This window comes from Sparus aurata, chromosome 8, assembly GCF_900880675.1.
Source record: "Sparus aurata chromosome 8, fSpaAur1.1, whole genome shotgun sequence".
Taxonomy (NCBI): Eukaryota; Metazoa; Chordata; class Actinopteri; order Spariformes; family Sparidae; genus Sparus; species Sparus aurata.
Window position 1 is genome coordinate 17,453,102 of NC_044194.1, and position 17,874 is coordinate 17,470,975.

The window sequence follows — 17,874 nt, forward strand, 5'->3', positions numbered from 1 at the left end:
AGAGGCAAAAACCACCAGAAAACACACAAAACACACAAAACACTGACAGGACACTTCTGGGTACAAAAATGAAGAAATATTTCATATTGCTATTTTCCCATTTACTTGTCTTCCAAAAGAAAGCAGTGCCACTTCTGTAAAGTTTCTTTACATTGCACCTTTCTTGTTCAGACGTCACACAGCGCCTCACAGAAAGCAGGACAAAATAAAGCTCTTCATTGATTTAGACCAACAGTCTTTCACATATTGGCTCTGGCCTGTTTGGTGACGAATGCTGCAACGGCTCCCGTGTTGCGTCAGTGCAGCGTTTGGATCGATCGTCTGTTTTCGTTTTGTCTCTCTACTGTACTATGTGATCAGAAGCTCAATACTGCACCTCGTAGGTGGTTGAGCTTTAATCTCTTCCAGACTGTTACCATTGACTTCTGTCTCCAACACAAGATGTGAGGGGTTGAGATAAGGACAGACCTGTGGAGACTAGAAATGAAAGTGGAGCCAATTGCTCCATCTCAATCGATCATTCACAAACTCTCCAGTTACATTACTTTATAACAAGTATTGATTCGGCTGCACAACAACTTGTTTTGCTCATTAAAATCAAATGTGAAGGTGTTTCAGTGGTAAAACAGCACTGAATGTATTTTCAGTAAGAAGGTCCTGAGTTTGTATTTCAGTATTGTTCTTGTCCGTGAGGATTCTCTATGATATCCTCAGAAAGACGGCCATGTTTGGTATCGGCTGCCGAAGCCCCGGCTCACTATAAATACTGAGGTTGGGTCAAATATAGAGGACAAGTTTCCCCCAGGAGGATCAGCAGTTTGTTTGAAAAATGAGTGTAAACAGAACTTAGCTTACATCACTCTTCATTATATCCTCCTAGGGCACAGCACCAAAGAGGAAGTGTGGATATTCAACCTAATTTATGTTCAGCAGAATAACAAGCTCGGCCTCGGGAGAAAATAATGGGTACTGGGTTGTTTGTCGGTAGAATTAATATCACAGACGTACTCATTTTTTTCTGATGGAAGAAACTGATGATGATTCTCTTAGAGATCAGGTAAAAATGGCATTAACGATATGACTATCTGTACGTTCAGGATCCTCAGCAGACATTAAGGACTCTTTACTTTCAAAGAATTTTATGACTTGTTAAAAAAGATAGTATAAGCTTTTGCAACCTGATCATAAATCCCCCCTTTTTTTGGCAGCAAGACTGTAATTTATCGTAAATACACAAATCAATCCATAGAGATTTTGTACGCTATTCATTGTAAGTGACTGTCTGATGATTTCCCCCCCTGTGGTCTTCCTCCCCTGCATCCTGCTCCACTTTGGATGCATTTGAAACATAATCATAATCTCCATAATGATTCTTGAGTGTAGCTGCGCACACTAAGTGCTTGTTATTCTTTGACGCTGATACAAGGCGCATTATGAACAGAGAAAGAGTGAAGCAGTCTGATTGTTGATGTTTTTCACTGCCGCCTTGGACGATCCTGTTCCACAGCTTCACCCAATGCAACAGGGGAGGTGACCTGTGACCATTTTATCAGCCTCTGTGTCTCGATTGAGCTCCTTCGGCTCGTCACTGATTTCATTCTAGAAACAAAGGCTGACAGTTCAACATAAAGGCACCGTTCCCCTCAGCACAGTCTTGTGTTGTTAGATGTACATAAAGGACTGTTCACTTCATGTATCTCACCTTGTGTACTTTACATAGACTTTTGTTTGGCAACTATTTTTTGAGCATGATCGCTTTTGCAACTCTCACTGGACTGATTAGTTGTCATCTTGCCTTGGGTATATAGTCCTGCTATTAAACCTATGTTGGAAACCAAAACAGAGCACACAGGAGGGGGAGGACTTGTATTCATCAGCTGGCAGAAACACCACTCAAGGAGATTTCTGCTGCATATCTACTTTATAAGATTTTGATATATGAGTGATGTGCTCACATCTTGTGTGTTTCCCGGTGAATCTCCCATTGACTTCAATGCAGCTGCCACCACAGTCTAGTACCAAAGAAAGATTCAGTGATGTAATGAGCCCTCCTTCTTTCAAATCCCTCCTCTGGGACTGGGGAAAGTTTTACAATTATAAATCCTCCATGGAACATAAATTCATTATAGAAAGAGTCATAAACTCAACTCACCTTGACAAACTGTACGTATACAAAACAGCGAGTGTGATGCTGCTCTGTCGGCTCAGAGATGCATCTGTTCATTGTGAGCATGAAGGCGCCTATTACTCATGTTTCCTGTCAACATTTTAGATGGACACAAGTGGGTTTATATGCAGGCTGCCATCACTTGTTTATGAGGAATATTCTGGCGTTGTCACCCAAGGCAACAGATAGGCCCACTCACATAGCCTCAAAACATTTATTTCCAGACAAAACTGCTTTACAGTGTCGAGGAGGGTGTCCTAATGAAAGACGAGGAGGGTGCTGTTGGACCAGAACAGGTTTAATCCCTCAAACGAATATCCTTAAATTTATCCTTGTTTGTTCTGATGGATTAGAAACTGATGACAGACTAAGCTGTGACCTTTTTGCTGCACACAGTGACTAAACAACATTAATCTCTCTTGACTTTCAATCACGTTGGTGTGTGTCCTGAAGATAATCGCTAATGCATGTCAAGAACAAACAAACGTTTGCACACACTGTATACACGTACACGGCCCTGGGATTCATCACGCTTGTGTCATTGTTCTGCAAATGTTCACATCCTTATCTTCATCGATTGAGAGAAGTACACCTAAAAAAGTAAATATGCACAATATTAATGACATGGGGAATATTTTAAAAGACATTTATTGTATCAGGAAAGCAGATGAATGGCAATTAAGGAGGATTTCCAGCTGTAGCTGTGGCAACTCAAACTGTTTCCACCGAAAGGTCGGACCATCTTCTTTTTCTTGCCGACAAAACCAAATCTTGTGAAGGAGACCTCGGAACATTTCCTGCCATGTTTGTTGCACCAAAAACAGGTACTTTTCTTAACTTTTTCTCAACTACAAACAAATTCACAATTGCAACATTAATAAATGTACAATTTTACTGATCTGTGGTCTTGCAGAAATATACTGAGCTCACAATTATTCTGGCACTTAGGTTGTCCATGAATATAGTTGAGTCCATGTCAATAACTCAGCCTTTTTGAGAGCTCAGTGGTCTGCACAAACACTGCACTTCAGGACACTTGCATAAAGGTTTTAATCATTCATCGGAAATAATAAAACACAATATGCTCCGAAACATGTTGAAACAAGCTTTATCCAGTCTGTCCTTAAGCTCCGAACCCCTCAGACTGAAATACACAACACTTGATGAATATCAACATGCATTTTCAATAATAAACAAACACACATGTGCAGTATGTGCCGAAAAATGCATAATAAGAGCACTTTAGTACAACTGTGTTAATGCATGGTTTGACTGAGTACTCCAATAGGTGCTGCCTTTCATAAACTAATTTGCAATTTCATTTTCAACAAGCAAAACCAGTTTACAGTCACTCGGGACGGGACATTTGAGAGCTGTGAATTGGAAAAGTGAAGAGAAGGCACTTTAATTTGATAATACTTCAGTCGCCTGCTAAAATGGCCAATTAACATCACGAATAAGAGCAACACACACACACACACACACACACACCTCTGTGTTTTACTCTCGACACGGCAGCGATGTTTCTGTCTGACTTCCGAGCTAATTTCCTGCAAACTTTATGAAATGTCAGGGAGAATACATGGTGAATTTAAGAGTATTTACAGTAAATTGGCTTCCTGAATGTCAAGCAACACATCTGCATGAAAACTTGAGGGAATAAGAAGCGACACGACGGTTGTTGTCACTGTTTTAGTGTTCCCTAAACATCTTACTTTAACCACAAAACAAAAAACAAGGAAACTCACTCTGCGATTTGCTTATACACCAACGATACCCTAAAAGCTGAAGCAGAGAGGCAGCAGAGGTAAAGATTACTATTATTATTTAACACTTAGGAAACTTGCTGATAAAAAAAGTCACGAACGGTTGCATGAATATCTTTTCAATAAATAAATTACACCTTTTTGCACCACAAAGGCAAACTAAGTGATTTTTCTTCCCCCAGTTCTATTCCACTTTTTTTAATTCAATGCATAATTTGCAAAATACGCTCTGATGGAATCACATCTATTGTATGTCTCATTCCGTATGCCTCCCTCCGTCGCCGCCTGCTGCACCCTCTCTGCATGCGTTTGACATTGAGTTGTGAACAATGCAATGCCAAAAAAAAAAGAAAAGGCACAGTGTTTAGAAGAAATGACAATTGCATTCACAGACTAGAAATGGAGGAGGTCACAGGCTGTCAGCGGGGACACATGAAAGAAGATGGGGAAGAAATTCACATTGTTTACGGAGAGTGGCGTTCGTGAATGATGATTTTTCTGTAGTAAAAATGAAATGCACCACCTCCCAGCAATGTCAGAATGAAAAGAAAATATAGTGAAGGTAAGAGAGGCAGAGATAGCCACCGGGCTACACCGTCTACATTTTGACTCAGACTTACAGTAAAGGAGGGGTCAGGGATCAGTATACTCCATCAGAAGCAGCTGCTGGATGGTCGAATAGAATAACAGTGATTAGTCCGCTGTGAGGAGGTGAGAAAGGAACCAGGATGTCTCTCTCCAGCTCTCTGTTTTCATTCTTTGTATGATTTATGTCACTTTTATTCTTCGCGCTCTCCCTTTGTCTCCACCCTCTCTTTGACTTCTGTCTTTGTAACCCTGCCTTTGATTGTAGCTGTTCAGAAGAGGAACAAAAACTTCTGATTTCAAATTGTACAACCAAGCTTGAAGAGAGAGTATACCCCAGCCCTTACTGCACTTTCACTATCAATAGGAACTGAAGGTAGGGTTGTCACGATATAAGAGACAAATTCAAGATAACGATATTATCACGATGTACAATGTATCTATAGAGAATTTAAAAAAAGTTTTTAAAGTTATCAGTCAATTTCCCTTTTAACTCTGTTTACTATGTGTTTTGTATTTTTTTTTTTTCAAACAAATAAATTAGATTAAAGATACATGTGTAGGGAAGTGAAGAGAGAGTCTGTAACCATAACCATAAAAAGAACAATTACACGTATTGAATATAGAAAAGGCAACCAGATAAACTGATGAACAAAAGTTCATGAAAGCCCAACATCTGCACTGGATTCTTCACATGATATTATCACATGTGTATGTGTATGTGTATGTATTCACCTGTTCTGTTAGAACAGGTGGTTGCTGGAGGATTGGTGACTCAGTGACATGTGCCAGGACTGGTTGGTGAGCTAATCATTAACATGCTTGTTAGCCCCATATGTCCATAGACTTCTGCTTTACCACTGACTGCAAAACAAACCTCTTTTTTTTTATCTTTTCTGAGCATCTTGTACTCTGCCTCATCATCTGAGTCACTGTGGGTGGTGCAGCACAGCTAGTATGAAAGCACGATGGTCACTGTTGTTCAATAGCACAAAATGACATGTCGAAGTTCTTCATTATCAAGCTAAGTGATCAAAAAAAGTATGCAGTTTAACTTCGCCAATGAGCAAATGCACTAACTGTCCTATTATCTTCTTCCAAGTCAAGTCTCTATCCATCAGCTGGGAATGTGGACAGCACAGCTTGGTAGTCAACATCACCACTGTAATGAGAGCAGTCCATACTGGAGGTGAACCAAGCAGGACACGTTACACTAGCTTCCCAAAAATTGGTGGTGTCCAATATTATTTTGTCTACATGATTACTGAACTGTTGACATTTCAGATAGCGCTTCATTATGTGTGACAGATTTTATTACTGTTACCTGGAAAGAATCAGCAACATGCTGTCGTATACTGTAGAATAATGGTAAATCATCTTTTTGTATCCTATTGTGATATGTTGTGATCCAAACTAAGGGAATATACTGTTAAATTAACTACAGTAGACACCATAAGATAACAGCAAATGCTGGCTTATCTGCTGCCAGTATTCCTACTGTTACTTTTGCCAAATTTTGCTGTGATAAATGTTTGTTTGACCCTCTAAGCGTGTTGTGTGACTTGTTAAAGCTGCAGTATTTAAACTTCTTGCACTTATTTTAAATCATCTGAGAAAATGTCTAAAAACAGTCAACTGCACCTTTTAAATTATTACATGAACAGTTTAGAGACAAAGGAAACTACAAACTGACCAAAAACACTCTTCCCATGATAATAATAATAATAATAATAATAATAATCATCATCATCATCATCATCATAATCATAATCATAATCATAATAATAATAATTTCATTAATAGAAAACCTTTTAAAACACAGTTACAAAGTGCTTTACAGAACCACCGTATAAAACACAAAGGTAATAAAACAAGTTAAAAGTCATGAAAACTAAACACATGAAGAAAACATGAAGACAGTAGAACACAGTGTCATAACGCAAATTAAATCACCTAAAAGCAATTTTTTGACAAGGGCATTTTCAAAAGGGATTTTTAAAACTAGACTGTCTGGCTGCAGAGTCCCTCTCCACCTCTTTCATTTGTTGACTTTGTGCTTCTTGAACAGGGCATACAGGACCTTCAGGGTGGCAGCGACATCCTGAGAGACGATATCTGTCACATAATCCACAAGAAACATTTAGTGAGTATTTATAACGCCCCATCAGCATCTACCAAGCAGCCGAGGCAGTGAAAACGTGGGGATGCTTTTACCAACATTAGCTGATGACAGTTTTCACAATCCATCCCAACAGGTCATAGATCAGAAGGACAACAAAATAGCATTAGATGGAGATTTAATCAATACGTCCTTGGTGAGATGAGACCCCGACAAAATTGTTCCCTGTTGTGAGATGCACTAACTGAATGAATGTGACATAAAGATTGACTCCACCCCCAGCTAACCTAATTAATTCATGCGGCGCACTCCAGTTTTAGACCTTTAGTGCTGGGATTCCTCATTCCATCACAGCAATTATGCCGGTAATTAAAAAGGCACTAAAAATGAATTAAATTAGCCACTTGCTCCTGGCTTAGATTAATTGTGCAGGTCCTTACATTAACAGTTATCGTGTTAAGGATTGAATTCACATTTTACCGGCTACGGGGCTGACTGGCAATATTGCAGGGAAGTTTTAGTGATTGTGAAAGTGAAATTCAAGCTCTGGGAGAACAGAGAAGCACTTTGTCAATAATGGATCTGCAGGGGAGTGAAGTGGATCCATTTGCAGCTGATTGATTCACACACTGAGACAAGTCGCTAACTCACTTCCTCGCTCGCTCTGTTTCCCCCTCTTCTCTTTGTGCCTTCACGTGGCCAAGAGTGGACACCCAAATGCGACACCTCTTTGTTATTATTGAACACTTCATTCTCAAAGTATGCGCTTTAATACGCTGCTACAACAGCTTTTCTAATCCTTCATTTTTGGGAACCTGGCTGCAGGGATTTGCTCTCACTCAACCATAAGAGTATTAGCGAGGTTGGGCACTGATGCTGGGAGATAAGGCCTGGCACACAGCCGGCTTTAGTTTGTTCAAAACGTGATGGATGGGGTTGCGGTCGGGCCTCTGTGCAGACCTGTCAAGTTCTTCCACAACAACATGGAGCACGCTGTGCGCACCGTCGTGTTGAAAGATTTGTTTTTTTAAAGCGCTGGGCAACATCTTACGTCTCGGATATAAATCTCTGTTCAGACCCCCCAAGATCCTTCGAGCAGCTCTCCTATTTTATAAAATCCATTTAATTGCATTTTAAATTCCTCAGTAAAGCATTTGGATGGAATTTGTATTCGTTGAAGGTGCTCTATAAATGTATTGTCTTGAAACAGAGAACCAGCCTTCCCTACAGTTGTAAACACATTTTAACATATAATATTCTTCTACAATTCCCATATATAACATTGTTGTATTGTCAAGTCTGTCTTATAAAAATAGTCATGTTCCCATAAGTTCATAAAAACATATTGTCTTTGCCATAATCACTCCTACTAAGCACAGTGGCCATTGAAAGAACTTTCCTAATCTGAATCAAATGTGAATGATGAACAAAAAACACAGTCCTAGTTCTGCACAAAAACTCGAATTCCAAAGTTTATTTGAAGTTTTTATTGGCCTCAGCAGTCTGAGTTCGACAAATCAAGTGAATATCTGCCAAAAGTGCCCCCTATTTGGTTCCCTGAATGCTGATTCCGTGCTGAGCTTCGGTGGAGAGATAGTGACACAAAGAGGGAGCTTCACACTACAAAGACTGTAACTTTATCAGATGTTTGACCGCTGAAGCCTCATATTGAATTAATCTTTGCACAGAACTGAAGGACTGTGGATTTTGAGCACCTGACAATAGTTCGATTCGTTCCAGATTTTGTAGCCAGGCCCAAACTATACACAATATGACAGAGGCAACCACAGACATGATTTAAGTGTATTTCTATTCACAACAAACAAGTTGACGCAAACAATGCTGAATTTTCACTTAAAGGGTGTTTTGATGGTTTAGTGGGTAAACCAGGAGGCCGGCAGTCTGGGTCTGATTCTGACCATGGAGCTCAGTTAGATGTCATCTCTCTACTCCTTAATTTCCTGTCTCTTTAACAGGTTTTAGGTGAAACGTCATCAGATTTCAGATCTCTTTACAGGTCAGCTATTGTGAATAAAAAGCCCTGTTGAACATTTCATCTTTTGTAATATCAGTTAGCAGAGGTTACTGTTCTGTTAGCCCACTGTTCATACTGTTCTGATGACTGATTGTTATTTTTTAACATATTTGCTTTCACACAATGAAAATACTGTCGTGATAATCTAGCATGTTTTCTGTGAAAAACAGTGATATAATGTAAGTCAATAGATGCTTGGAGCAACATGTACTATAGTTGAGTATTTAAATGTTCTGCTACTTTATTCTTCCATCGATTCAAATCAAATCAAATCTACTGATACTTTTACATTTGATACTTTAAGACTTTTACCCTAAGCACTATACACATGGATGACTTTCATGTCTTACTTTGTTGAAATGTTTAAGTAATATTTTACTTACTTAATTGTTGCCATGTTTTGTAGGATAATGTGCAATGTTTCTTGACATACGGCATTTAAAATACAATCTGGTTATTCAAAAGTGTGATTAACAGTTTGGAAGGGCTTTTTTGGGACAATTTTTAAATTATAGATCAAATTGTGATCAATTTTGTGGTTTAATTTTGAGTGTTTTCTTTTTTTGTGTGTGTGTGTGGCTGACAAGTCTAAATTTAAATTTTCAAGTAAACATTAGGGAAAGTAGTCATTAGGAATATCCCCACACTGTTCATGCTCATTTTGTTGTACGTTTATTTGGAGCAAAGCTCAAACTTATATGTTTGTACCACTAATGATAAACTTTAACAGTTGGAGATCTGATAACCGCAGTTACAAATTGAAAGTGACAAACACAAAATTTCATCGCACCGATACAATCAGAATAATTCGGAGATCTGTCTGATAGCTGGGTGGTATACAGTCGCAGCGCTCATGAATACAGATTACATATCTTCCTCCAGACAAACACACACACAAACACACACACACACACTGAGTAGATATAGTCATAGCGGAGAGGTTAAATTCCTGTGTCTATCAGCGGGCACCAGAGTGACATCGTCCCCTTGAGACTGTCTCCCCCGCTGTTCCTTTCTAAATGAATGATGATGACCTCGGACTGAGCCAATCATCTGCCGCGATACTCAGAGAGACAAGAGTCGCACTCATTCATATTCAGCAAGCAATTCCATCTTTCCCTCCAAAACACTGTCAAACCCACACTCCACCGAGCAGTGGAGATTAACTCAACCTGCTGGAGCGATCCCCCTCCTCGCCTCACATACAAACAGATTTCGGCGTTTACCTGTCATACAGATAAATGCTCCTGATGGAGGACATCATCTGAATTAGTTTGATGCAGCCGTCCTAAAGCTCCAGGTTTTTTTTTCTTCTTCACTCCTTATGTTTTTTTTGGGGTTTTTTTCAGCTTCTGTGCCTGGCATTTCAATTTGAGTTGAGTCTACAAGCCAGAGCGTGTATTGTGTGAAGCAAACAGTGTGTTATTTCATCACCTTGTGGATCGACACTGGACACCTGAAGGCCTGTGTCGTTGAGGAGGTCCAAGGCCAAGGTCACATTGTGAAGCTGCAGGTCAAAGAGAGAAAAATGTTTAACAAATAAATTCTGTTCTGAATTTTGTTCAACACATTCACATCTACTACTCGAATTATCCCACTCACTGATATACTGAAGATACTTTTCTTTGGGCAGAAGCTTTGGTATTATCCCCATATGCCCGGTGATATTGTATGGCTTCCATAGTTATTTGTAGGTGGCATTAAGTAAGCCTACAACTAATTATCTATCATAGCGTAACTAAAATTACTTTCGTTAGTTCCCACACTACGCCTATGATGTGACAGTGCCTGTGTCTTTTGTTTTTTGCAGAAATGACATTTAGAGACATGAGAGTGGTATCAATCTCGTCAACAGTCTTCTCAACTCTTGGCAAGAAAACAAGTAAAAAGGCGTCTTTCCGAAAATGCTGATTCCCTTAAATTCCTTCAACAACATGAAATAAAAGATCTTGATGGAGAAAATTAGCCTTTCAGCATTCAGTTCCCTCATTAAAATGTCAAAAATCTTTTATAGTCAAACTAATAGTTCCCATTTGGAGCCACGTTTGTAGTTTTTTTGTTTAACCTTTCATCTTACCTCTGCTTAACTTTAGCTCGCAACTAAATTTAGATAACGTATACGTGCGTTACCTGCATGAATGTGATTACATAGGAGGCTGAAACCAAAATATTACAGGAAAGACAAAACTTATTTTAAATGATATCTTGTTTTAAGTATTCCAATTCATAATTCTGCAGCATTTTGATGATATTTTATGTTTCTAAATTAACATAAGATTCCTGCGCGTACATCTAGAGGGAGCCTGCATAGCACCAATGGTCCTACAGTTTGAGAATAGTGGTACAAATGTATGGATTCCTATTTTTTTTTAAATGTTTTTATTCATTAGTAAACCAAATCGTATATTTTCACATATATATTTTTGCTAATTTGTTGAAATTCAGTGCTTTTATCACAATCACATTTCATATATTGATATACGGTAAGTTATTCATGAACTCATCATATCTGTGATAAAAAGAGTCATAACTTTTTTATAGACTCATCCTATTGCTCCAAGTAAAGTGAGATCAAAGATATCATTATAAGTGAGCCATGACACACTAGTAATTATGCATCTACTCTTATTATGCGGAATTGTAAAATATTAATTTCATCATATAATGTATTGTAATAGGCACGATTTTGCATCAGGTTTCAGTACTGTAGCTCATTATCTAATGTGCTCTTGTGGGAAATTAGATTAGCTCACATTAGAGATGAATAAAAACTGTGTCATGATGTCAGTGCTATTGAATTAGAATAATGAAGAATAATAAAGAGTATTTCTACATGTTAACAAAATATCAGTCAGATATAAAGTGAATTCCAGCTGAAGTTGGTGAATTATTTTTCTGACAAGATGATCTTTATGAAAAAAATACATTACAAATCAAACTCAGATCATCTGTGAGCATCTACAGGCAGAGTAACGATGATGATGACGATGTTGCTGAGACACACTTCCCTTGCTAATGTATCAGGAATCCATACTGAATCCATACCGTACCATCTCAGAGGGATTAACAGGGGTCAGGTTGAAGTCATGGAGTGGGATGAAGAAGCCTTCCAGCTGTCCAATCAGCAGCAGCAGAATCACGCCATCAGCAAACTAGACAGAAAACACACAGGGGAGATCAGCATCCCGTCCAAGGGAGGTGACACAATCACAGGGAAGGTAATCAGTTAGTCATAGTTATTCTTTTACAGGAGCGTCTGTCAGAGCTCCCAATCAGGGTTCACTTGTTGTCTTTCACCTGTTTGTCCACATCAGTCACCTGCAGACCCAAGGTCGACATGTTCTGGTTGACAAAGTGTACGATGGCCTGAAAATGTAAAAAAAAACAAAAACAAGATTAGATAGTTTGAAATACAAGTTAGCCTCATGTATCTGACGTGTTAAAGTATCAAACGTTTTTCATCTTTCATCAGAACTTGACAAAAGATTGCTATAGTCACACTGTAAAAAACAAAAAATAAACAAAAAAAATACTATAATAAAACATTCTGTTATTAGAATACAGTTTTACAACACTTCTGTCACTGTCGTCACTAATTTTGTCTACATTTATAATTGTAATTAAAAATCTAAATGTAATTACATTATCAAACATCATTGTAACATCCGTTTAATGAAATATTGTTGAAATCATGATAAATGTGTATTGTTTGTCCACGACGGCCACAAACAATATACTTATTTCCATTCTTTAACACCAGATCATCTGCTGTCCCGCTGCCGGTGGTGACGGGAGGGTTAACATCCTCGCACTACCTCAGCACTTCTCCTCCTCTCCTTGTTATACCTGCTTCACCGTGTTGACCTTGTGAGCCTCAAGCTTCAGCAGTTGCTCGATGGGATCTTCCCCTGGGGTGACCAGACAGCCAGAAAAGTGTGTTAAAGTCATTGTAGGCCGTAATGCTGTTTCGATGACATTCAAGATGTCAAGTCGGCTCAACCTCCGACAGCTCTCTACTCACTTTCAGTATTGCTGAGGGAGTCTGAGCCTGGGTCTCTGTTTGAAAAAGTCAAAAAATATATGAGGTGAACGCTGAGTTTTTCTTCCATTACAAAGACAATCACGCAATGCAGACATCTGCTCACCTCTTCTCTGTCAGGACCTCCGTCTCTATATCTGATTTGATTCCACTTTTGCAGACCTGGATGAAAATTAAAGCGAGCTGTGATTCTGAAGTTTGTTTGTGTTTAAGCATTAAAAGCGCTGAAGTTCGAGCTCAGAACTCACTTCCACGACTACAACGTCCACCTTTACATTCGGTGGCAAATCCAGTTCGGGCTGGAAACATTTCACCATGGCAACCAGCAGATGAATAGTGGCCAGAAGGTCTTTGTTGTGGATGACTGACAGGCGAGCAGCCGAATAAAACAGAGAAAAGAAAAAAAAAACAACTTGAATGGGGATAACAGAACTCATCACCTGCTGGTACGGAAGCAAAGGAATGCCAAAAGGATGTGAAGCTAGAAAAATGAAGACCTTGCTGTAGTTTGATTACTACTGAATACTTTAAAGGTGCTACATGAACTCGTAACTGGTTGTCAGTTTAATACTGAGGCCGCTTTAACCTCTATAAGCAAACAGCGTTAAGATTCTCCACAGTAATAGGTATTATTAATGCCTGTCACCGGGTCAGATTCTGACTCATCCAGATCCAACGACTTCTTTTGTATTTCTGACAGAGTCGCTGCTCACGGAGTGTTTGCTATAGTATTAAAGAACACTTAACTACAGAACTGAAACCCTCAAAACGAAAAATTCAACACGTCAAAAAAGAAACAGGATGTTCAAATTGAACAGCTGAGCCGCCAAGGGGAAGCTGTGGAGGTTGAACTGAAACAATCACATTTTGGTCCAATCCAATCAGGTAACATCCTGATTCGTGACGGAGAATATGGCTGAGAACTTAAAACTTTCGCTGTGGCCTTTTATTTGCTTCCTGTTTCAGGAAATTGATGCCAGTATATTCTATGTCCGCCAAATCCCCCCACAGTTGGTGTAATTGAACATGGCACCCTTGAGCTAGCACCAAATCCTGTTAGTAGTCGAAGTCATTGCCAGAAGAACAGAACGTTTGTTGTTGACTTGTCGCTTCTTGTTGAAAGCTCAGTCAGCTGCATGACTCACGTTTGACGTTCCACTTGATCCCGCTGCCGTCCTGCGGCCCCAGTCTCTTGTCCAGCTCCTCCAGGATCAGTTCCAGCTTGCGGATCTGAGCAGAACTGGTCAGTGCCATCTCCTCAACAGGCACGTGCACACCGCCCAACCTGGCTGCAAACATCAGGTTAATATCATCTGTAAGGTTTTTAACTGGCGAGGACAGTTTTGGAACATTAAACGTGACAGCTTCTTTGTCCACTGCAAGGGTAAGTTTCCATCTACAAATATAAATAATGATTAAGTGGAAGTGAGGCAACTTAATGACTGCACAATCGCACAAACATCTGTTAACTCACACAGCAGATGATGAAGCACCAGTCCATCGTACAGATCCTCCTCCAGACTCTGAACCACTATGTGCTCCTGTTTCAAAGCTCTATTGATCCAAGCAACCAATGCCTACCAAGACATAATTCATCACACAGTCAGAAACATCAAATACTGCTGCCTGATTAAAAAACAGCAGGAAGGCCTCGTTTTTCAAACTCTCTCCATTCATTTTCAGAGATAAAATATGATCCTGACGTAGACGGAAATGATAAAATAGCCAATATTTCATTCGGTTGTCCTTCCAGCACTACATATGAGACGTGTCAGGCTTATTGAGTTATTTATTCATTCACCTCCACTTGCATGAAGCCCTTCTGCTGCCATCTTTTCTAATCAGAATGTGTTTTTAAAGTCACATCCCTCGCCGACTCCTTTCTTGATCGGTCTCCCGTCACCTCTGATAATTATGTTCATTAAAATTTCACTGATCCTGCCACCTCTCTCCCTGCATCACATATTATTCATGCTCTCCGCTGCACACATACATGCCGGCTCTGTAATGTATTTCCTGTGTAGCATTTATCTCCAGCCCACTCAGGGAGTCTTGGATCTGTGGTGGTCCTGGACAGGCTTTGATGTCACAGTACATGTAGAATCGCGGAGTAGACAATTGTCTACATGTGGATTACAGGATTAAATCTCTTACCTCCTTTAGCTTCTCGAGTTTGGGGTCTTTTAAAGACGTTGGCTGAATCAGCTTCTGCTTCCCTCCTGTGTGAATACACAAACTGCATTGGTCAAATGATGTTTTGCTTATTTTACACAACCTGATTTTATGACAGATAGCTCTCTTTTATTATTTCTAATACTCTGAATATTTTATTCATTGAAAGGCAACACCCTTGAATTTGCTCCTTAAATGCACAGTATGTAGTTTCTGTCGCTATGTTCACTCAATCTAAACAAAACAGAAGACGTGAGTAACACAGAATCATGGGTGCCGTTGTGTTCATCGTTAAACAACCACCACGGCTGATGAAAATCTATCATGTGACCCCAGCAGAAATGTTCACAGATGACGTAATGTTTTCAAGTTTTATTCACGTCGCGACTTCCCTCCTCACTCTCTGACCCTCCCACACAGATTTCTACGGGTCTGCATATTCTTGGAAACAGTTGGGACAATAACTCAGCGAAATATACAACAAAAGGATTGGAGTCGTTTTTTAGACATTTCAGTGCAGAAATATTAGCTGTTATATCTTTAACTACAACGCAGACACACAAATACAGTTGTGGAAAAAAGTACTCAAACCTTTCACTCAAGTAAAAGTTGCACTACTGTTCTGAAAAAATACTCCATGACAAGTAACAGTTCACTTTGAAATAAAAGTACAAGTAAAAGAAAAATGTACCTAAAGTAGTAAGTAAAACTTAATTGTCAAAATAGTCAATTTCAGAGAGTTGTATTAATATCTGTGGCTCAGCCAGCGTCTTGTTATAGGAAGGTCGCTTGTTCGATTCCCATGTCAAAGTGTACTGAAGCCCAAACTGCTCCTGATGTGCTGGTTGTAAATATAGATATATCTGGTGGCGGTAGAGATCACTTGAACTACTTCACATACTGTGTGACAGTTTAAACTACAGGACAGAAACATGTTTCATGCATTTAAGTATCATAACACTGTATGTAAGTACAGTACTTGAGGAAATGTACCGCCTGCATCTTCCCCAACTACGCATATACTTGTTATTGTCGTTGCCAATTTTCAAATACACGCCTCATGTGTATTTTTCTTCCTGTTCCAGCCGGAGGCTTTCCATTAATTTCCTTTCATTATGAAAATCAATCAGCGGAGCCCTGAAACTTCTTTGAGCTGGGTAATAAATCACACCAGACATTTAATCTGCATTCTGCGTTATTTGGGTGCGATAGTGCAGTTTAAAGCTGCTGTAATCAATATTATTATAGTAACTACAGATCACAGGACTGTGTGAAATCTGAATATCATCATTTATAGTGACAAAACCACAGGGAATTAATACCCAGCTCTGCAGTGCAGAGGGATTTAGCAGCTTTTCACGTTATATTTTGAATTACTCATTTTATCCACTTAACTCTCGCAACACAGTTGTCTCAAGATACAATCAGTTGTTTATAGTAAGAAGATAACAAGCTCTGAAAAAGTAAAAGAAATGGCAGACAGACTAAGTCAGTGACTAGCTGGTTGAAAGAGACAGATATGTACTCCAGTAGGTGGTGGAGTGCAAAGACAGAGCTAAAAGAAGGAGAGTGTGGACTGACTGACTCTAAATGAAGACTGATGTTGTTCCTTAACTGCAGGATGTGTAAATATGCTTCTGTTTGCTGACAATTCACCCCGACATCATATACTGTGTGTCAGCGCTGGCCAAAAGTCAGTTTTTGCAGGTTTAGATGCAGATTGACCTGAAGAGTTTCCTCTGTGTTACCTAATGATGATGCAGAGCTGATGTTCGCTGCGAGGGATTACTCAGTGTGCTAATATCAAACGAAAATGAGAGGAAGCAGATGTGTTTGAAACATGAACTGAAGTGTACAATGCATATCGTGACTGACTGACAGTGTGTGATTGATTTGATAAGTGGCTCTCTGAGCATTATGCCAGGATATTTATCAGTTTGACGAACGCACACGTACCCTGAAAAGCCTCAAGGTCCACAGTGTCTTCCTCTTTGTGATACTCAAAGATATCGGCCTCCATCGCCTCTCCTTGTCAAAGAAACCTGCAGAGGAGTCGACTGTGAGTAGAGAATGCTTGAATTTAAACCGCAGAAGCCTTGAAGAAATGCTTTGTTCATCAACATCTTTGGAAGGAAGTCTTTCTCTCTCAACAGGAGCCACTTGACCATATTGCTTGAATTTCAGCTGCTGCAGGGGGAGTTACTCACTTGACCAGCCAGGCCATTTACCGTTGTGTGAAAATCTTGCACTCCCAGGTTTCTGATTTTCATCAACAAAGAAACACGGCTCGACTGCAATGCACCTCTGGAGTTGTGTTTTGAAAGTGTTTTCCTCTGAAAACACAGAGGAGCTCAGAGCCTGACCAAACTGGTCAAAAACAAACTAAAAAAGGAAGATGTTTCATTTCCTCACTTCCTCTTTGCCTTTCTCAGTGGCACACTCAACACATCAAGCACTGTAGTTCCCCCACAGATCTGCAGAGCTGCACCTCTCTCCCTCTGAACATTTCTAAACCACATGGTCTGAAGACAAAGTGCAGCAAACACATAGAGCAACACGGTCTGACAGAACAGACGTGACCTGGAACGTGTCGCACTGTTGTTTCCTGCATCTGGAGAGGCTTTATGTGCGTGTGGCTTTCTTTTCCTGGGGGTTGACAGTAACTTTCAAACAAGGTCATAAACAAAAAGCGTTTCTTAAATAAGCTTACCTTCAGCACTCTTAGAGCGGCTCGACAGATTTGGGCGACTTCAGCGGAAATTGAGTTCCTTAGCTGATGTCAACTGTCAAAACAGGGAAATAAGAAGTGGAGGGCTGAACTTGATCGGAATACAGCCTCTTGTGAATTCTATCAACGCAAAAGGTCTGACTGCACTCAATTTCAAACCGCTGCTTTAAAGGAAAATAACATGTCACCGGGTCGACAGGGAAGATAAGCACAAATGAGAGGATGTGGCTGAGATGAAGGTGACGCTTCCTCTTTTTGATAGT

The 17,874-nt window shown here is 39.7% G+C and overlaps 1 protein-coding gene across 3 annotated transcripts; it reads right to left on the reverse strand.

Annotated features, from left to right (window-relative positions):
- Positions 1-3,200: 3,200 nt before the first annotated feature.
- Positions 3,201-17,840, reverse strand: parvg (parvin, gamma). Of its 3 annotated transcripts, none has more exons than XM_030425878.1 (13): positions 17,594-17,840; positions 16,840-16,925; positions 14,866-14,930; positions 14,186-14,288; positions 13,857-14,000; positions 12,960-13,075; positions 12,818-12,873; positions 12,694-12,728; positions 12,519-12,580; positions 11,970-12,038; positions 11,723-11,824; positions 10,107-10,179; positions 3,201-6,633 (listed from the first exon to the last, which is right to left on the reverse strand). In XM_030425878.1, exons 2-13 carry the CDS (start codon positions 16,901-16,903, stop codon positions 6,557-6,559), a joined length of 966 nt encoding a protein of 321 aa, XP_030281738.1. In that variant the 5' UTR covers positions 16,904-16,925; positions 17,594-17,840; the 3' UTR covers positions 3,201-6,556. The 3 variants fall into 3 exon arrangements, with proteins under 3 accessions (XP_030281738.1, XP_030281737.1, XP_030281739.1); XM_030425877.1 differs by lacking the exon at positions 17,594-17,840 and adding an exon at positions 17,091-17,339; XM_030425879.1 differs by lacking the exon at positions 17,594-17,840 and adding an exon at positions 17,112-17,262.
- Positions 17,841-17,874: the final 34 nt, after the last annotated feature.